Consider the following 20,683-nt stretch of genomic DNA (forward strand, 5'->3'; position numbering starts at 1 on the left):
TGTATTTAAAACTGCAGTTTTCACCCCCTTGCCAATCATGAGCGAGTGGGGCCCCATCACCAACAAGTGGCGGGGGAGAGCCATGTGGGGGAACCTGCAAGATTAAAGGTACTCTTACGCAGCCCGCATCTGACTTGAATTTGGTAGCTCCCTACCCATCATGCCCCTTCAGTCCTCCCCAGAGTTGTTGTTTTGAGGTGCTTGGAGGTTGGGGCAGTTCCCAACCTGCCTCCTGCCTGCTGTCCCTTTTGGGGTTCAGGCTGTTGGGCCGGGGTGCTCTCAGAGACTGCTGTCTGCAGCCAGCCTCCTGAGCTCAGGTGTGATGCAGAAAGAATGACTAGATTTCGAGTTCGGTGGTGAAAGCTCAGATAGGTTTATTGTCTCTTAGGGCGATAGTGGGTCCATACAGCAATCAGCCTGGCTCAGCAAAACTCCCGAGACCATGGTAAGCAACACATTATGTGTACAGACAAAAGGGTAACCCCTGGTTTTATAGCCAAGATTCCCCCTCTCCGTGCCAATTCTTCTCTCTCTCTCTGTTGAGATGTCCCTTTATACTTGTCTCTTTGCCAAGTCCAGACACCTGCAGTTCCTTCCTTGCCAACTGTAGCTCCGTGTCCAAATTTGGGCACCTAGAGCTCTCTCCCTGATGAGTCTGGGCTTTTCTAGCTCCCTCCCAACTGAATTTGAGTATCTTCAGCTTACCCCAGCTAAATACAGCTCACCTCATTATCTCTACTTTAATAGCGAGTTCTAACTTTTTACTCCTCAACTTGTTCAGCTATTGTTTCTTACTTTGAATTAGAGTTTTTGTTGACTGCATCTTTTACCAGGTCCTCCAATGGTCAGTGAAGCCTGTTACTCCCAAGGTCCTTTGTGGTGTCCTACCTTAACTATAGCTTAGCAGAACTATGGCCTAGCATAACCAAAACTCCTACAAGTGTCACTTTTCTCCACAGTATAGTTCCCCATTCCACTGGCATGGCCTGCATCCATGGGTCCTACATTGGTGACCTATGTGGAGGGCGGGAGGAAGGGGAGGGGTTGTTTTTTGATCTGGGTGGCTCGGTATGACTGGCAAAGCATGAGTAGGGTGATATATCCTGCCAGTCTTCGTGCCACCCACATATTTTAGTTGCAGAGTATTTATTTTTCCTTCTAGATCATTGATGAAAAGGTTAATCGTTGAGGGCTTCCTGTTCACAAGAGGTCAGACACAGGAGTTGCACATGCTCAGGAACAGCGACAGGCAGCAGGTAACGAACCATGTGCAGATGGCATCAGTTTCTACATCACACTCGCTGCAGCAGTAGTGTCAACAGCAGCAACCAGCCTATCTGTGTCTTAGTTTCCCACCCTGTTGTTAAATGAAGATAATTAACCCAACTTGCCTGGTGTCCAATTGAATGGCAGGCAAACTGAAGCCCAGAGAAGTGAATTGATTTGCTCTAGGTCGCACAATATCTGACTGACAAAGGCAGTAATAGAAAAGCCCCTAAAAGTACCCAGGGGAGTGCCTTAACCACCAGACTTTCAGCATTCCAGAGACTAGTGCTCTCATTCCCTCTTGCTTGCAGCTGTTTCACTTTGTGCTAATTAAATATTCACCGGCTGACGAAGAAAGAGCATAGCTCGAGTCTACTAGTTAGGGAATTCAGATGGGGGAGCGCTGGGCTCCAGGCCCTTCTCCACTGAGTATGTCACTTTTGTATTAAATATTCAGTGCCCTCACTACTACACGACAGCAGCATGCTCCCTCCCGGACACATTCTCTCCTGCTCTGGCTCAGTGACTGTTCAAGCGTTCCACGCAAGGTGGGACAGCCTCAGTTAAAGGGAATCAAGTGCCTCTGCTTAAACCATAGCACCCTCTGTTTATCTCTGGGGCACTCTCCTGTGACATGAGGCTCCTAATCCCTTCCTGCTGAAGCCAGGGAGTCCTGATCGTCTTGATGGAGGAAGGGCCTGGTGGAAAGCAAGAATCTGTTATGCAAGTAAAGGCTGCACCATGAGTCATACAGGCAAGGGAGGGCTTTGGGAAGGGAGAACTGAGATGAGGAGCATTTGGTTTCATTTAATATTCCAGGAGGGCTCAGGGCTGGAGGAACATTGATCATAATGAATCAGGCTGTTCCCTGTTTGGGGCATCCCCAGGCAGGCAGAGTTTCTTCCTAGTCAGTTTGTGGAACTGGGAGGGGGTCCAGTCCCTGTAATCTGGATGCTGAGCACTGTCTGGTCAGATCTCTGCATGTTCCATGCTCGGGGCCCTGCCCAGAAGTCTCTGGCATCGGCTGTGCTCAGTGCATATTTACATCCCAAGACATTTCAATTCAAGAGGTCACCATGCAGGGCTTCATGTGCTCAGGCAATGGCCACACATAATCTGGAAAGGCAGAGGAGGAAGACTGTTAGACTACCAGAAAAGAGCTGGACCTTTAACCAAGAAAAGCTGCTCACTGCATTGTGCCTTAGGATTCACTGAGTAACTCTGGGGAAAAATGGATGATCTAGCAGGTCTGGCCTTTAGACAGACCAAGTTCAAGTCCCAGCTGCGCTGCTGACTCCCTGTGAGGTCTTCTGTGCTGTACTTTGCCAAGGGCTTGTGAAGATACATTTATAGTGACTGAGGACCTCCACTTACAGCATGCATTCGCACCGGTGTAATTGATAGTGGTTTTGTACATGGATGGCAGTTACACCAGGATCCAAAGCAGGCCGATGACCAGCTCTGCCAGGGTGGCTGTGCATAGGTGCTTTCATCACACGCTATCATTAAGAGCTAGGGAAGCATATACTAGCCTGTACTTAGATGGGAAGTACTCTTTTACACACTCCGACAGGAGTTGAAGAGCGTCCCTACGGGCCTGTCCAAATGGATGACTTCAGCATCTACCTATTAACTTCAATAGGTTTTGGATCAGGCTTTTCATTTGGAAAAGCCTGCTCCCACACAAATGGTTTGGCAGGCAAGTCTAGTACTTCAAGCCAGCAGCACAGGAGACCTGGGTTATTTCCCTCAACACTGGCAACAGTGACATTGGGCAAGTAACCTAGCTTCCTTAGCTTCCCCATTTCTACAATGGAGTGACATTGCCATAACAGCTGACACAGGGACAGGAGGACAGAGGGGTGTGTGGCTCTAGCAAAGAATTCACTATCTTTGGAACTCCAATGGTTCTTGCTACTGAAATGTTAAGAAATTGCAGTTACAGAATATGAATTACAAGCAATAATCAGATTGCTGAATCTCGACTTCTGCAGATGACCCCAGCTGCATTGACAGCAATTAGCATCCACATTATTACTATTATTTTTAATTTCCTGCAAGTGAAAAATATATGTGGTAATTAAAGAAACAGCCAAACTTGGACCTGGATGGTGCTACTACCCACTAAAACACTTTCAAGAGTAACCAACTCCCTGGAGGCCTATCATAGGCATTAAGGATTATTGCTAGTTGGCAGAAAAGACTATCATGCAAGCTGAGCTGGGTTAATGGTGCATTATGGGCATCAGTTGGTCCAAGATGCATGATCTAGGAAGTTCCTAGAAACCTTTGATGGCAGAAAAACTAGAAGCAGCAAGGGTTTCAACAGACATTTGTCTACACAATATAATATGCATATTTGAAATTCATACACTGGCAAAATGAGCTGTTAGTATCACATTACGGGAAGAGTGTTGCTACAGAGGTATTAGAGGTGGCAATTTTATTTCAGCCTAGGTTCTACAAAGAGCTACAGAGTATGGATGTTTGTGACACTGTCTGCACATGCACTGAACAGCATCATGCAAATACCAGCATGCACATTGCAGTGAACAGAGTACTGTACCTTTGTGTTGCAAAGAAACTTACACAGAAGATGTATTGTCACTTCCAAATGCACGTCCTTTAAGCAAAATGAACTAGATGTAATCACTCAGTAGTCAGCTAGGCTCCTTTTCCTTCATCTTTACCCTCTTTTGTGCTGCCACAAAATAGTTTTGGGGGGGAGTTTTTGGAAAGTGACTTGTGGTGGAACTCCTCACAGCAGTTCCCCATCACCATAAGTTTTGACTGGGGTGGAGGGAACAATGCTTTGTTTCTCAGCAGTCCTGGATAGCTTCAAACCCAAGGTGGGACCTTTGTAATGTAGTGATAGGCTTGGTGGCCAACCCCACACTGTCAATGCTTTAAAGGCAGCGGAGTCAGAGAGAAATGCACTTCTGTAAAGAAAATGAACCCTGGTCTCCTCACACGTCTAGTGCTTTGACACTAGGAACTGCACTGACTCAAATGGGAGTACTTCTGCTTTACACTGGCATAAAAGAGGAAAATCAGGCCTAACAGTGGAAAAGCAGGATGCCAAATTCCCCACCAACCTTACCCTAGGTGAAGCCTGAAGCCATCAAACCAGCCCCACTAGACTGCACAGGAGTCTAAGGTACACTAGAGCCCATCTCCAATTGATGGGCTTGGCCCAGGACCCCAAGTTTTTTCTCCTCCTAGAAAAGATGCAAGACACTTCCACAGGGCTCTCTTAGTTCTCTGTGGATTTCTCTGTGTAGGGAATCATTGTACCCTGCTTAAATCAGATGCTCCAAGCAAACTGGTCTCATTACCAGCCCTGTCAGTAGGACTTCTTCACTGCTTGAAAGAGTGGACAAAATATTGGGACGGAACAAAAGGAAGGTGAGAGAAAAACTATATAAAAGGAGGGCAGGGGAGTGGACTACAGCTGAGGAAAGGGAAATTCAGGCTGGGGTCAGGGATTTTCCTAGTGATCAGGGACATGGCCAATGCACTGGACAACTGACTGTTCCTGCCCTGGGAAGGGAAAGCTGGCTGGGCCTCAGGAACTGGTCTGCTCTCCTGGGCTGCTGCCACACACTGTGCTCCGGAGAGGACGTGCCACTGACAAAGCTTGGCCTTAACTTTTGTCTCCCCAAGCCCGAGGGCAATGCTACAGGACTCTGCAGAATAACCACCTAAGAAGCATCTAATAACTCACTCTGCCTGCACTGCACATAGTCAACCCCTTTTATTTAAATCTTAGACTCCAGCTCCATCTCCTGGTAGCTTCAGGAAACACATTGGAGCATTCAGAAGGCCATGGACAGGCCTCACATTTGTAGTGCTAAGTAAACACATCCTCATGGTGCTACAAAAAGTGAGCATACAGCTATTCAAGCTGCTTGTAGCACTACAAAGAGGGCAAAAGCGCTACAAAACAGTACCTCTTTCAAAGAGGACTTCTCAGGTTTGTAATGCTACACTTAACACTGGGCCAGTTACACATAGGGCTACAGGGGTCACTAGCTGTGCTGGCCCTGGTGTCTGCCCACCTGCCTGGTTCCACCGATCAGCTGATTGGCAGGGTGGGAGGGGGAGCTGCAGGGTGGAGTGTGGGGGTGTTAGGGTTAGGGTGAGTGAATTCCCACTGCAACTCCTGGTGCCACTACAAGAGCTGGGGCTCTGGCAGCAGCATCCCCAGGGGTGGTGGGGGCAAGCTGGGCAGTTCTCCCCATACCTGTCACCCCCACACACTGCAGGGAGCCTATCTTTGGCAGAGACTGCTTTTCAGAAGCTGAGAACTGATTGCTGACAACCTGCCCTTTGCCCTGGCAGGGTAGAAGGCAGGTTGTCAGTGACTGGGCTCCCCTGGGGGCAGGGGGACCCAAGGACAAGCCCCTCTCACCCCTCCTCCCTCCCCCAGGGCTGGAGAGGCCAGCCTTTTCCCTTGATGCAACTTTGGAGCTTTCCAGTCAGGACTGCTTGCCCCGACAGAGGTATATTTCTGAAGTGCTACAGAGTACCAAGGCATTTTGGTGCCTTGGGTACAAATGAATGCCTGTTCATACCTGTAGTTTCTTTTGAGGCTATAATTTTATCAGCAATTGCCACTGAAAATGAATCAAACCAAGATGCACTGTCCATGATGAAACAAGGTGAGCAACCAGAAATGCTTGGCCAAGGTCAGTGCTCCAACTACACAGAGTAAGAGGCTGTCTGCTCCAAAAATCCAGTGCGAGAGAGCTCTGCCTCTGATTCTCCCAGCCTGGAAGAAACCCCAACTACATAGCTGTGCCTTTTCTGTTTCTTGGACAGCATATGGATTTACTCCCTGACAGTCAGCGCCTTTGCCTCGTGTGCTCATATCCAAAGGATGCAGTGTGGTTAGAGGCATGGCCACAACTACCATCTAGACCCTCTGAAAGGCCCCATGGCCCATCAGCTCTGCACAACTCTGCTGCAGAGACCCCTGAGGGGCAAAGTAATTATCCTGGGAGGTAGAAACTGTGTGGAAAGCACCTGCCAGGAAGTTGCAGCCTGAAGAGAATAGAGAGAAACAAGGGAAGGGCCTGCTCCACCCTGGAGCTGAAGAGATTTTTTTTAATTTCCATTTTGCAAAGTGGAAGGTGAGAGCTTAACTGGGCTGAGGACCAAGGAACAATGCATGGAGACAAAGACCCTGCTCTGAGAAGCTGCAAAGCACTCGCCAGGACTGGCAGGCGTGAGACGTACCTCCAAGTAAGGGGATAAATAGACATCACCAGATGCTGCAGATCAGCTGTGCCAGGATGTGACCCAGCACAGCTGATCCACTATACTGGGTCAAATGCACACCACCCTCTGTTCCACCCATTGATTCTGTGGGACAGCACATACAGAGATGCATCCCCAGGAATCTCTGGGGTGTAAGCTTTCACCACTTACAGAGACATGCCCCAGAGATTCTCAGGGGTGCATCTCTGTAAGTGGGGAAAGCCAGGCAGGCATGCCCAGGGGGGGCAGGGGCCTGATTCTTCAAAGGAATTCCTGGGTCCTGTAGGACCAGGCCTTGCAAGCCCCAGGAGCACCAGCCCATGGTAGCTGGAGAGCACAGGCAGCTCCAGGCTGCCCGTGCTCTCCCATCATAAAGCAAATAGACATCCATTGCAAAAAGAAGAGCACAATTTATTACTACTTTTTGCTGTAATCACAAAGGCAGTGATGGTGTGACAAAGGGCATGTGCATATTTTTGCTTTTCCTCTGTGCCACCATAAACATTGTTAGTGACACAAAGGTGATGGCTGTGTCCATTCTTAGAGGGCCTCCATATCAGGGATGGGCTAGACCAGTTTAGTCTCTGCGCCTCAGCTGCACTCTGCATGCAGAGGCAGGAGGGGTCTCCACTGCACATTTTCTGTGCTAGGGGAAAGTCTGCAGACTTTCAAAGGCAAAGGATATTTTTTTCTGCTTTCTTTGTAGGCCATGCCCCAGGTCATGCTGAAGCAGTGACCCAGACTCCAAGCCTCAGGCACAGAAGGAACAGGGCACAAGCAGTGGCTGTACAACCACCAGCCCCCACAACTCTCCACAGGAGGAAGGAGAGCTCCTGTTCAGCTAGCACAGAGTTTGCAGCAGAACTAAGACCAGCTTGGCTTAGGCATGAGATACCACGAACAGAAAACATCCCAGCAGGCCAGTATTCTGAAAATGGCACTAGTGGATGGGGGTGACATGGCAGTGCAAACATTTTCTGTGCTCCAAATCTGGCACCAGCATATCCTTTCTGCAACTATCATACAGGGACAGTGAAAACAACCTTGGAAAAGGGCACGGGTTTTTTGTGTGGCTTTAGGAAGCCCCATACAAAAGGTTGGGCCTGGGGACGGTCTGTGGTTCTGGATGTACCAAGCCCATTCAGACTGGCTTCTGTCACAATGGAGCTGTCAGAGACCAGAGGCCCAAGGGGCTTGGAGACCTCAGGCACAACCCTGTGCAGCCCAACACTGTTTGCACAAAATACTGCCGGCAGGAACATACCTGAGTCCATGAGGATGTTTAAGGGGGAGTCATAGGCTTGCAGGAACTGGTCAGGGCTCAGGAGATCTCTGCACTCTAGGAGGTGACAGATGGTGTCCTGGGGAATTATCAAGTCAGGGACCTTCTGCAGAACCCCGTCAGGGAGGTTCTGGGGGCTCTGAAAATCAGAAGAGTCAGGAAAGCTCTCAGTCACTCAATCCAAGCCATAAACATAATAAAGACTGCTTCTGCTACCCCATCAGGATAGCTGATGACTCTACCACCAGCCTGACACAGTCCACTGCTGAGAATGAGGGCTGCCATGCAGTTAACACTGAAATTGTAAGCACCAGGACCAGTCAGTGAGATGCAATCAACCCAGTGACAGCAATTCCTGGATTTGGGGTGTCCCAAGAACTTACCTAAAGAGGGGTCCAGAGAGTGCTCCTACACTGAATAAGATGTGTCATGGCCTGTCACTTACCTTGGGGTATTTCCACAGGTGCATGCCCAGTTTCAGTAGCATTGCCACGCATTCGCCAATGATGCTCTCAAGAGGCTCTTCACGTGATGTGTCATAGCCCAGGTGCCTTCCCGGTACATTCAGCACCTTGTAATTCCACTGTTGAAAGAGCCTGGAGGGGATATTATGGGACACCACCAGGATCTTGGGATCCAGGACGAGGGCCCTGGGACAGGTTGGGAGAGAAGAACTCAAAAGCAGGCACAGAGAGGATGCATTTCCCACTTCTACTGGGAACAAGGAAGGAGCACACTCTACCAGCTGGCTTTGCCGACATGCAAACATGGCACCATGCAAATGATGTTGTTGTGGCTATTTGCACAGCCCTTAGCCTGCCCTGCAGGGTAGATGGAGGTACCTGGGTTTTGTGTGCCAATATTGCATAGGTACCTACATTTAGGGTTCCTCTGATTCTGTCCAAAATATTGAGTTTTGCAATGAAAAATGAGGAGGTTTAGTTTCCATTAGAATTTTGTGTGCAGAAAAAACATCTTTCAGTCAGCTCCAATGCCAACAATATTCAGCAGCTGGTTTTAGTCAGGACTCCTCCTCATCCTCTTGTGATCTATTAGGGAGCCAAAGAGCTCAGCCACCTCATCACCCTGGCAGGAGAAAGGTGCAAACCCTTTCTTTCCTCGTTTCACCTACAAAGGACATCAGAGAGCTCTTGTGTGCAGCAAGCTCTCAGCTGGGAACCTGCAGGCCCAGCAGATCATTGCTGAGACCTGCTCCCCAGCTGGTTTGGGAATGCCCAGTATTGCTGAAACCTGAACCAGTGTGTCCCCAGTTGCAGGAGCCATTCCTCTAAGTCAGGGGTGTCCCAGGCTCAGTTCCCATGAACCATCCAACCAGGATCATCCTTGCCCCTCGCTCCCAAGGGAATGTGGTGACATGCTGAATGTAGGCATTTGAAGACCCTCAGTCTAATGGCTGAAGAGACCTCACCTCTGCCCATGCTGGTGCATGTCTCTGAGGTCCCGCAGGATGGAGTAAAGCACATCACTGGAGGACTAAAAGAGAACTTGTTAGTGTCTCAGACACACCTTGTCTTGTTGGACCCATCGCTCCTGGTGCAACACCAAGAATGCTCCCTCAGATCCCAGGGCTTTGAGCCTTGGCTTTGCTGTGGATGGCTCCAGCAAAGGTGCCCAAGCTTTGAGCACAGCTCTGGCTGACCCTTCCACCAGCTACCACTAGGCCTGGGGGGAAGAAGGAATTCAGGGCATCATGGCACAGAGACCAGCTCCAAGAGAGATGGTCCAGGCCTTTTCAGATTCCTGAGGAAGGGGCCATGGTGGGGATGGGTGGAGGTATGTGTGAAGGACTCTGGGGCTGGGCAGGGAATGGAGAAGAGCCCTGAGGGTATAGGATAGGGCCTTAGATCCCAGGGTCACCACCCTGCACTGCCGCATCCCAGGGGCAGGGCCAGAAAGGGGAGGGGAGGCAGGAGCTCCCCTCTGTGAGCTGCACAGGTGCCACTGGCTAGCCAGACGTGGGGAGAAGCTCACATGTGGCAGCCACTGCTGCCACCCACCGCCCCATGCCACAATGTGCGAGCCCCCCCACTCTGCGTCTGGCTGCCATCCTCCCACCACCAACTCTGTGTCCACCCGCCGCCACCAGAAGGGGTACACTCCTTAAAAAAGGTTGAAAACCCCTGTAGTAGAGGGTTAAGCGGATGTGCACAGCACCCTAGGCACAGGGAACAGAGCTGACCATGGCCTTTTGCCATTCCCAGAGAAGTTCTGGCTGGGTGGCTCCTCAGGGATATGCCCTGTCTCTGTCCCTTTCTCCCACTTGTTTAATAATTCCTGTCTATCTGCATGGCACTGGTTGCCAAAGCCATAATGCCAACAGTTACCAAGGCCACCCCATGGGCCAAGTCCCTGAGATGTCTGTGCCCTGTGCCCTGAGTGTTCTTGGTATTCCTGGGGTTTTTGCCCAGCAGTTGTATATATGTATGCCAGTATGACATGGGCATTTGGGAAATCTTTGAGTAAATCACTGTGAACAAAGGGGACTGGGCTTGATAGCCCTTAATGCTCTTCCGGTCCTATGTTCCTAAATGGCTAGACTTACTGAGTATTCCCTGTCCACACCAGGTACCAGTGGTAGGGCTGACTGTCCCCAAGAGCACCACGTTCTGATAGTTATATGGACCTCTCTGCTCTGGGCCAAGTCCTGACAGTGACCAAGACTGCAAACCATATTGCCTGCCAGCAATTACCACGTCTTGTTAATCCCATGCATACCTCCACGGTGTGGACAACGTAGGTTGGGTAGAGCAGCAAAAGGCCTGTAACACCTTCCCCGTGGTAGTAGCGCTGCAGACTCAGGAACAGGTGCTCCCAGTACTCTGCAGAGACCACACCCCAGTGTTGGCTGGCTGAGCAGACCCCCCCCTCCCCCAGCATAACCAGACAGCACCTTCTTCCCCACCCAACAGCAGCCCAGCTCCCTTCTCCGGTCTTCAGGGAGGAATGCCCCAGGTGTCCCTGCTGCCCCCTGTCCTCCCACGTCCTATTCGGAGAATGGGGAGGAGAGAGGACCATTCTTTGGCACAGTGATCTCTTCTGGTCAGTGTGGGAACTTGCAGGCACCTGATGGGAAGTTCATGAGCAGAGGAGGCAAGTCTTTCATTTTGGTTTTGAAATCATGCTGAAATCAGGAGGGGAAGAGTCTTTCATTTTGAACTGACTCAACAGAAATACTTTCACTTGTTTTGGTAAAATGAAAAAAAAGCAGGAACAATTATTTCAGCGGAACAGTTCCCTGCCAACACAGGGGACTGACTCTATGGCCCAGGAAGTCCTTTCCAGTCCTAATATATTCCTTTAGAAGGTGATTTTTTTTGTGGGGTGGAAAGCTGGAAAGGGGAAGGGGCAAAAAGCCTGAGAAGGTGACCTGGGGGAGCCCTGCAGCTCAGGGATTACTTCCTTTGAACCCCAGTGACTCCAGTACTACTGCTCTAGGGTGGGCAACCCTCACTGCTGTCATGCCAGCGTGGCTGTGCTGGGACAAGGAAGGTATCTGCAGACCCCTTCCAGCTCTAGGATGTAGGAGCCTTTGCAAAAGCAGCCCCCCACTGCTTGCAGAGTGTGGGCAGTAGTCGGGAGAGGGAGTGCCCTCAGCAGCCGATCCAAATAGCTGTGTGTTTTGTTGCCACCTGGTCCATTACTCACCATGCCAGAACCAGGCAGAGCTGGCCAGACATTTCCAAGAAATTCAACCTTTGAGGCTATATGGTATGTTGTGTGTTAAATGTTTGGTGTCTGTCCTGTGGACCAATGTCTACTGGAAAAACAAGACAGAATCTTTACCTGCTAAATTCCTCTTGTCAGCCAGGTCTGGGGAGATCTTAGCCAGAAATATCAGCCTGTGGAGAAGAGATTTCTAGATGGAAAGAGAAAAAGGCCAATTGGAATTGGCCAGAAAGGGAAGGTTACTGAGATGGTCAGCTGTTTGGGGCCGCGACATTTGTTCTGCTCTATGTCTGTACAAAACCTAGCACAGTAGGGTCCTGGGCCGCGAGTGGGACTCCTAGCTGTCATAACACCGATAAGTATTAATTACCATATATCAACATGAGGCCCCAAGCCTGAGACACAGAGGTGGCTGGACTTTGTGCCACCCCTGACGTTTTTAATGTAACAAATTAGCCTTCCAGGAATCACAGCACTGGGTGTATCTGTTGGATGGGCCGGCATACTCCCACATGGATCATGCATACCTGATTTGCTTTTCCAGGGTTCATTCTGTGCATAAACACACACCTCATGAGCACTGAGAGGACACACCAAAAACAGGATCATTGGGTGCTGTATTATTGTCCTTTCAATGTTGAGGGACAGGATCTTACAAATGAGTGCACACCCCTACTCCTCTCCAGTTCATGCATCTACCCCTCAGTTGCCCAAGGAGAAAAGAGACCAAGGTGCCAGCTTCTATTCCACCTGTTAGAAGCCTATGAGCACTTAGGTGCTTTAAGTTCTATTTTATTCCACCCCTCTGAAATTCTCCCCCCTTCCCCACTGCCTCCAAAAAAAAACTGATGGAAAAGATGGGATGCACCTCTCTGCTCCATGCTGCTTGAAGGTAAGATGTATTACAAAAGTAGATGCATTAATGGGGTTGAATGGAATCACATGTTGGCACCTAAATCCATTAGATGCCCAACAGGTAGAGAAGAACCTGGCCCATAGTTTCACAGGACACCCTCCCCTTAGCATCCAAAATGCTGCACCTTCCCAATAGCAAGTGCCCATGGAAACACCTAAGAAACATTTCAGCGCTCCTCCTGTAGCTTTATATGGGTCCAGAGTGCTATATGACCTGGAGCCTCCCCTCCCTGGCACCTCACCAAGGAGGCCAGGGACTCAGCAGGCCTGGAGCACCCCAGAGACAGTGCCCCCAGACAATCTGATGGAGGCTTGCAGGAGGTGACTGGCAGTGTGAAAGGGGAAACTGCCTTGCTTCCATTGCACAGGGAATGGATAGACCAAGCACTTTTCCCAGCGCTGAAATCAGCCAGTGACATTTATCCCTGTGCAAAGGACACAGCAGCACTGCCTAAGGCTGAATGTCACCCTCAGAGAACAGAGACTATTGCACTAAAATAATTTCCAACCTCTTCCCTTCCAGTGGCAGAGGTAGGTGCAGCCAGGAAGTTTTATTTTGATTTGCTCTAGAAACCCTCAATAGGATTCATCATAGGCAGGTGCCTGACAGGCACAAGGCTCTTAGCAGCATCAGTCAAACATCGAGATTTTCCTTTGTCCCCAAAGAGCAAAGAATTTGCAACCAAATAACATCCACAGGCTTCTGCTGACATTTCTGTCAAGTGCCTTCTCCTGTGGAGTGAGTCAGGGCAGGAGTGGAAAGGTCCTGGAGAGCTTTCATTGCCAGAATAAGGTCACGGCTGCAAGCTGCTGTCTCAGAACATCAGTGGTGCTAATTTTAGTGCGTCCTTCAGGGAAAACAACTCAGAGGTGAGGGTGGAAAGATTTTTATACACAAAAAAGTTATTTAAAGGGTAAATATGGGATGATTATCTCTTGGACTTGCTGGCTCTAAACAGAAATGCTTTGAGATGAGAGAGGATGATGCAGTTTTAATATAATAGGGCTCAGAGACCCCAACAGAGATCAGTGCCCCATTTTGCTGGGCACTGCACATGCATTTATTTATTTATTCACTTTATATGCCACCCTTCCCAACAAGGCCCAGGCCAAGGAATCTGTATGAATGCAAAGCCAGAACCCAAACCCAGAACCCCTGCCTTCAGCCTAGTCCCTTCACTCGAAGAGCAACCCTCCCCTTGGGAGACTTGTGTCTTTTTGCTCAGAGATGTCACTGTCTGCTTCCACATGTGTTGTTTTGAGCTGTCGTATGGCAGGGCATGCTTGAGACAGGCACTGTTGGGGATGTGGCATAGACATGCCCCTTCCAAAATGTATCTGGCAAGTAGTCCAACTACCTGTACTGTGACAGCTGTCTTTGTGGGTGGGCTCCTCTTTGTAATAGGAAGGACCCGCACAGTTTTGCACTCTGAAAAATGTCTCTTGAGAGGACTGACAGCAATCTGAATGGTGACCACTGTCTGAGACAAACAGAGGACCCCAACATTTGGTTAGTGCTTGATTTCTCTGTCTGACTGAAGGCCTCTGTAAATGAAATATAACTGACTTCTTGAAAGATCAGAAGGGCAATAAAGGTGGCCCAAACTGGACAAGAGGATCTGTAGCTACAAGCAAGCTGTTATTTGCCTATGGGCAGATTTTAAGGCTATCCATGGTATGGCACCTTCTACTATGAGTAGCCCACTGACTTGCATGCATCAAATATTGACTATGCTACAAAAATCTTGCCAGCAGCACTTCAGTGAAGACACTCCCACACCATCAGTCAATACCACAATCCGTTCAGCACTCGGCACCTCCCCAGGGGCTCTTCATGCCCTGGTAGTGTAGCTGCTGAGTGGGGCTGGGCAAACCCACTTCTGCCGGCTGCTGCCAGCACTCCCTGTTGCTCAGCTAAGTAAATGTTGATCTAGCCTGTGAGGAAGAGCTTCACTCTTGGGTCTACATAAAAGTTACAAGGTGCCTAGGAGCTTACATCGAAAGCCGCTCCGGGATTTGAGGCCTGAAACATCAGGAGTTTCTAGATCCAGATAGATGGAAGAAGCTCTAAAGCCCCTAAAGACATCAAGCCCAGACTAGAAGTTGAGTCCTAGAAAAGAATTGCCTTCGCCCAGATACAAGTTTAAGAGGAACAGTGCAAACTGTATTTTTACCAGCCCAGAGATTAGGTTGAAGCCCTTCCAAGGCAGAAGATGATCACAGCCTTGGGCACGTGCCTTCATCAAGGTACTACATGTTCACATCATGTCTCCAGCCTCCTCATGGCATTTCCTCATCTTCAGCTCACACCAGTTGGGAGCCATCCCACCCACCCCAGCTTGTATCCAACCCCTTATCCACACCATGCACTTCCAGTACCTCCCTGTTTCTCACTTCTAGACAGATACAGAACTGGAAAGCAAAGAGCAGGAAGCACCTTGCCCAGATGATAATACTAACCGTTTCCTCACTGGCCTGGATTGCTCTCCGGCTGAGGATGAGTTGAAGGAAATTGGTCCTGTCTTCCTTCACTGTTAAATCCTTTGCCTTCTTCCTTGGCTTCCCAGCCTGCTCACAGCCAGCCATTCCCTGCTTGCTCTCTCACTCCTGCTACACAGTAATGGCACTCAGTGCCTTAAACTAAAATCTCAAATCCTGGTTTGGCTTCCAGAAACCAGATACCGGTACCAGAAGACACAAGTCTGGTGTCTGTGTTATGCTGGCTGTAAGGAGGACAAGGCTCTGGGCAGGAAAAAAACAGTTCACAAAAAAGTTTTCCCGTGTCTTAGCAGCAGAGCCCAGTCCTTGGGTTTACCCATTTGGTTTCATTGTTTGCTGGCATTTTCTGTTGGCAGCTTAGCCAAAGGGGAGGAGTGTTGCTCAGGCAACACATGGCATCTATAGCGCCTTCCTTTCCTGAAGCCTTTGAGTGATTACAGACGCAGCAGAGGCCTATGTGCTTGCTGCTTTGTGATTAGCTGGGGATGTTATCTGAGCCTGGCTCCAGGTAGGGTGCTGCTCAGGGCAGCAGTCGCAGCATACCTCTGGCTTCAGAAGCGAGCTCTGGAGATAGGGCCGCAGCAAATGCCTTTGGGAAGCCATGTTGTTTCATTGCTTCCTCTTCAGAGTCCGGTTTAACTTTCGGAGGAGGTAGAAGACAGGTTATTTCAGCACCGAGGAATGGAAGAAGTCTAGCAGCATTGGTGAGTTGCAGGTACTGGAGCTGGCATGCTGTTTAGCATCGTTTTTCCCAAATTATGCATTTCAGAGGCCTGGCTCCTGACTTAGAAGGAAGTGGGCTGCACTGCGGAGGGTGCGACCGAGCCGTCAAAGGGAGCTCACGGGGAGAGGGGAGCCTGGGGGCACGGTGCACCTGGGAGAGACCATGCCATTGCCGACCACTTCTCTCCTGTGCTGCTGAAGCCAGGGACAGTAACTAGAGGCACTGTTTGTGGGAATTACCTGCCTGCCTGGCTGCAGTCTCTGCCTGGAGCCTGAGGAGAGGCTGGTGGTTCTGGCTGTGGATACCTGCGCCCTGCCTGGCCTCACTGTATCTGCATAGTCTTGGCAAAGAGCAACAATTTCAAAGGGAAATAGTTGCTCTGAAACACCGTAGAGCAGTGATTCTCAACCAGACATGCCGTGAGATCCTTTTAAGGGTGCTGTGGGGTGGGCTGCTGCACAATATTAGCACTTCGAGATGTGCAAACACTTATATGAGTCACAAAGAGAATCCCAGAGGTTTCAAATAGGAGTGTATGGTGTCAAACAATGTCCTGACCTGTTGTGTTCTTTCGGAGTCCTTGGCAACACAATTTTTTTATACAGTAGTTGAAAAATGAGTGAAGTTAGTTTTTTGAAATGGGGTGCTGGCAAATCCAGTTCTGGATGGATGCCTTCAGCCTAAGCAGGTTGAGAAGCACTGCCCTAAAGCCCGGTGGTTGGCTTGTGCCGCTGGGAGCTGGAAGAGGGGGGTCTGAAACTCCTCGTGCTGGCAGCCAGCAAGCCCTGTATGTCAGGAGAGTGCTGTGAGCAGTAGGATAGGGACTAAAGCAGGGGACGGTGGGGAAGCTTTGCTTCTACCCAAGACTTTATACATACTCCATGCAACGAGAAAGAGCTCCAAAAGGAGGGGTAAAGGAGATCTCTCCTGAAACACCTCCAATCTGGGAGTTACTGCACTGGTCTGGGAGGTGTCAGTGCGAATCCCCATAGGCAGACTCCCTTCTGTATGTCTCCAATCTGGCTTCATGACTGCTGCTGATGGCCGGCCTCTGAAGCCAAGCCTTAAAGCAGGGGTCAGAACTGAAGCCTTTGTTCCCTCCTGGGGACTGCACTCACCACTGCCTTACAAAGCAGGTGGCACCTTACTTGCTTTCCCTCTGGCCCTGTGATTCTTGCATTTTTGTTTGCCTCTTGGCAGTTCAAGTGGACTAGAGATGCCAACTGCAATTTATGCATCTTCTTCTATTACTCCCCAAAGGCAAATCTACACAATTTACACTTACCTGGCATTCACAAAACCAAGGCAAACTGTCAACGATCACTGGCCATTTTGCAGACTCTGTCAGAGCATCACAGCTCAAGAGTTTCCTCTTCTGTAGCTTCCTCCATGTTCCGTGAGTAATTGTGCAACTGCATCAGGTTTTTCTCTCTCAAAGGCACATCCACATCCATAAATTTTTTCTCACAGCATTTTTGTTTTGTTCTCTTCATGCAGACCAATCAGAAGAGAAGCACCCTGCTTCATTAAGTGTATTTTCAGAGACAGGAACAGTGATTCATGATTCTTCGGTTGTAAGAAATTTCACGGTAAAAGATTCTGATGTATCGGTTAGCAGCGAATTTATTCTTTTTACAAAAATCTTAAAAGTACTTGGCTTGGCTTTGCATTGTTGGCTTCTCTCTCATTCCCTCCCCCGCAATACTCAGTTCCAGCAACATGTTTATATATTCTCACAGTGTGTCACTGTAATTTTCAGTCTGAATCATGACCATTTCCATTAGCAACAATGACCACAAATCAAATGCACGTTGTCTACAAATATAAGCTAATCCTGAAATGTCTAAACCAGTACTGTCCATCTGGCAGCCCATGGGTGGCATGTGGCCCCCAGATGCGTAGGGTTGATTTGCAGCTCCTCTACCCCCAGAGCTCTCACCCAGCTGCTGCTCTCCCCATGGCTTCAGCTACAGCAGGAGCTGGGGCCCCTGGGCTCCCTCTCCCTCCTCCAGCTTCCACATCCTGTCCCTTCCCCAGGGGCTGGGAGGGGCAGCGTGGTGCTGCCTTGGGCACCTGCATAGCACGGTGCAGTGGAGCCCACAGCAAGGAAACCAAGGCTATTTGGGGTGCCCGCACACATACATAGTACAGGTGTGCCCATGGCACAGTGAGGAAGGGGGCACGTGTGGTGTGTGGTCTGGGGGGGCCTGTGGCTCTGACTGCTGTGGCTGATGTGACATGTGGCCCTCAGCTGCTTGGAAGTTGGACAGCCCTGTTCTAAACCCTGAAGCATCAACAGCCCCATCTGAACAAATGAAAGAGCTCCTTCCCGTCCACTGCCACAGAGCAGCAAGGCCCACATTTCCAGTTTGCCACTCTCAACAGAAACAAGAATTGCTGGTGAATAACTTGTTCCATATTTGCAATTGTGCTCTTTTGCCGTGCAGCATGTGAAGCAGGGCCGCACACACCCCAGGCTGTGAGAGGGTCTGAAGCTTTTGGAGGGGGTCATTCAGACCTGATTGTTCTCAGTAAAGATGAGACACTAGGCCCTTGCGAACCTTGAGCCTGTCAGCCAGGGCTTTATATCTTTGAGGCATTTCATTACACTGAATAGACCACCTGCTACACTGGGAGGGGGTCCTTGGTCCCTGAGAGAGGAAAACTCTGCATGGCTTGCCCCTGCTCAGTGAAGTAGCAAGCAGCTCAGCCTTCAAACTCTGTGAATTCTCTTGTTTTCACCAGGACAGAGCCCCAGTAATTTGAGTGCTGGCCCTGCCTCCTTTGCTCACAGCATCTTGGGGGTTCACGTTCAGGGAGTCCTCTGCCTTTTATGCTGCCCAGAACTTCTCTTCTTTAAATGGGCTTCTACACAGGTAGACAGGGCAGGCAATTTAGTGCAACCGCTGACTTCCCCCACTCTGTACACAGCTCTGTACCCAGCCGCTTCCAGACCAAGCCAGAGCAAAGGTGACAGAGGAATGGGTGGTAGGGCAACAGAGAGGATTCTCACATACATGTGCACACACATGCTTGCACCACATATGCACGTGTGCCCTCTCTCTCTCTCCCCCAGTGCTTAGGCTGGAATCAAAAGTGCAGCATTTTTCACTGTACATAGAAACCAAAAGTGGGACTAGTTTAACACAATGGGGGAAGGGAGTGCCATGAATGTTACTTCCCACTATGTCTCTTATCGTCCTGGGTGATTCTGTTCACTCTATCACTTTTTGTCCTCTCCCCAAGCAAGGCAAAGATTTCAGAGCCTCTAGAGAGAAGCCCAATGGCTGGTTACCTGTATTCACCTCTGCCTGGAGGGGCCAGCTGAACAATGGGAGTAAGACTGCAGGGAGCAGGTGCCTCTGTAGAGCCTGGCATTACCCTGCCAAAGCAGCATGGGATATGCTTGCATGAGCTATCGCTCAAGGAGGAGTCGCATATCCCTTCAGGTCTCCCCTGGCTATTGTACATGTACACACACATGCATGTGCACATACATGCTGACGCTGTGTCGAGAGGTCACACTATCCCAAACCCCAGGGTGATCTGCATTTCACCTTCACTCTCTTTCTCTGCCTCTCTCTTTCTCTCTCTGTGACTTTAAAACAAAAGACAGGGGCAAGCAAAGGTGTGGGAGTGAAATGCAGAGTTGCTGAGGAAAGTGAGGGCTGACTTGAGGCAGAGGGAACACCTGGGTCAGACCCGAGCCCTGAGCACTGAATTATTCCCACCCCTGGCCATGCACACACACCTTTCTGATCTCCCTCTGCTTGTCCTGCTCCAGCCCATACACAGAGACTCTGGCCTCGAAAGCAAAGTCCTCCAGCTCGTACTGGAAGCTCAGGGTGCGCTTTGTCCTGGATGCCATGGCTGCAGCCTGCTACTGTTGCCTAGTGACTGCATCTAACACAAGGCTTGTGGGGAGCTCTGCTCAGGGACCGCCCTCTCCAGCGCAGGAGGGTGTGAGCACAGCTCTGCCAGCAGATGCATCTGTTAGGGCTCTGTTGCTGGGACATAGCTTGCTGCTTGCAGGTGCATTCAGGTCACAGGGACCCTGGCAGTGGGCCTCATCCAAAACCTGTTGAAAGCAGAGGGATGCACTGGCCTTCAGGGTGCTCGCTTTCTGCAGTCAGCGGCCAGTTAGTGCCAGGGTGCCTTATGATTAGAGAGCTAACTGAGGATGGAGTTGGGCTCTGGAATGAACTAAGGAGCACATCACCACCTGCCCTTTCAAAGACCTGGGGCAAATACAGGGCAGCCTGGGAAGAACAAATCTCTGGTGGAGCAAGATTCCCCCTGCATACACTGTGCTTCCTGGGACACTGGGCTCCATGAGACTGATATAGGACCATTAAACTCTGAAAGACTCTGCTTCTGGGGGTGGGACTGCAGGCTGGCTTCAAAATGCCCATCCCCGCTGGCGTGGGGATAAGAGTAGTCAAGCAAGGCTAGTGAAACTATGCCTGTCTCCTCTGCTGCCCTTCGAGATGACTCATGGAAGCAGTTATTGAGAGCTAGAAGCATCCCTGGTTTCTGCTTTTAAAGACGCACATTTTCAAAGCCTTGTTTGAGTAACGAAGAGCCAGGCAGTGAATGACTAGGGGACTGGGTGCTAAGACCACTCCAGGATCTGAGCCCAGTGAGGACTTTGTTCCTGGCTTTAGAGGAGAAAAGGCCTGGCTTTAGAGAAATGGCTTTGCCCAGCTATTGGTGTTTCTAGCAAGTTTGAAGTCTTGTGCCTTACAAATGGTTACAAGCAAGTGGTCAACTCTCCTGCCCTGTGCTCATGTCCCTGCAGTGGCTCCAGTCAGCTTCTGATGTCAGTTTAAGTCCTTGGTCCTAATCTTCAAAGCAGCTAAGGATGCAGCCACAGCTAAATCATAGACTGAGTCACAGCCTATGAAATATTGACGGTTGCCCTCTTCTAGGGCAGGACAGATGATAATGCCTAGGAGGAAGCTGGTGAGAGCTGGGAGCAAAAGGTGTTCTGCTGGAGGACATGCTTATAGAGGGGATCAGGCCATGCCAGAGTCTGTCTGGCTTTAGGAGAC

General features: G+C 49.9%; 1 protein-coding gene across 4 annotated transcripts; it reads right to left on the reverse strand.

Moving 5' to 3' along the window:
• Nucleotides 1–354: 354 nt before the first annotated feature.
• LOC109282749 (testis-expressed protein 47) lies at nt 355–19,528 on the reverse strand. 4 transcript variants are annotated; one of them, XM_019485729.2, is made up of 8 exons: nt 19,384–19,528; nt 11,612–11,684; nt 10,544–10,647; nt 9,237–9,301; nt 8,253–8,457; nt 7,790–7,946; nt 3,856–3,889; nt 355–2,382 (listed from the first exon to the last, which is right to left on the reverse strand). In XM_019485729.2, exons 1-8 carry the CDS (start codon nt 19,498–19,500, stop codon nt 2,361–2,363), a joined length of 777 nt encoding a protein of 258 aa, XP_019341274.1. In that variant the 5' UTR covers nt 19,501–19,528; the 3' UTR covers nt 355–2,360. The 4 variants fall into 4 exon arrangements, with proteins under 4 accessions (XP_019341274.1, XP_019341272.1, XP_019341275.1 ...); XM_019485727.2 differs by lacking the exon at nt 19,384–19,528 and adding an exon at nt 14,870–15,502; XM_019485730.2 differs by lacking the exon at nt 19,384–19,528 and adding an exon at nt 14,870–15,502 and having other exon boundaries at nt 3,833–3,889.
• Nucleotides 19,529–20,683: the final 1,155 nt, after the last annotated feature.

This window comes from Alligator mississippiensis, chromosome 8, assembly GCF_030867095.1.
Source record: "Alligator mississippiensis isolate rAllMis1 chromosome 8, rAllMis1, whole genome shotgun sequence".
Classification (NCBI taxonomy): Eukaryota; Metazoa; Chordata; order Crocodylia; family Alligatoridae; genus Alligator; species Alligator mississippiensis.

Bases quoted from the DNA above. Each gene is read 5' to 3' on its own strand.
- LOC109282749 (XM_019485727.2), bottom strand. From the start codon at position 14,995: ATGGCTGGCTGTGAGCAGGCTGGGAAGCCAAGGAAGAAGGCAAAGGAT. The intron at 9,302-10,543 runs GTATGCATGGGA...GTTCTCTTTTAG, and splicing joins ACGTTGTCCACACCGTGGAG to TCCTCCAGTGATGTGCTTTA. The intron at 8,458-9,236 runs GTGAGGTCTCTT...AACCTGTCCCAG, and splicing joins ATGCACCAGCATGGGCAGAG to GGCCCTCGTCCTGGATCCCA.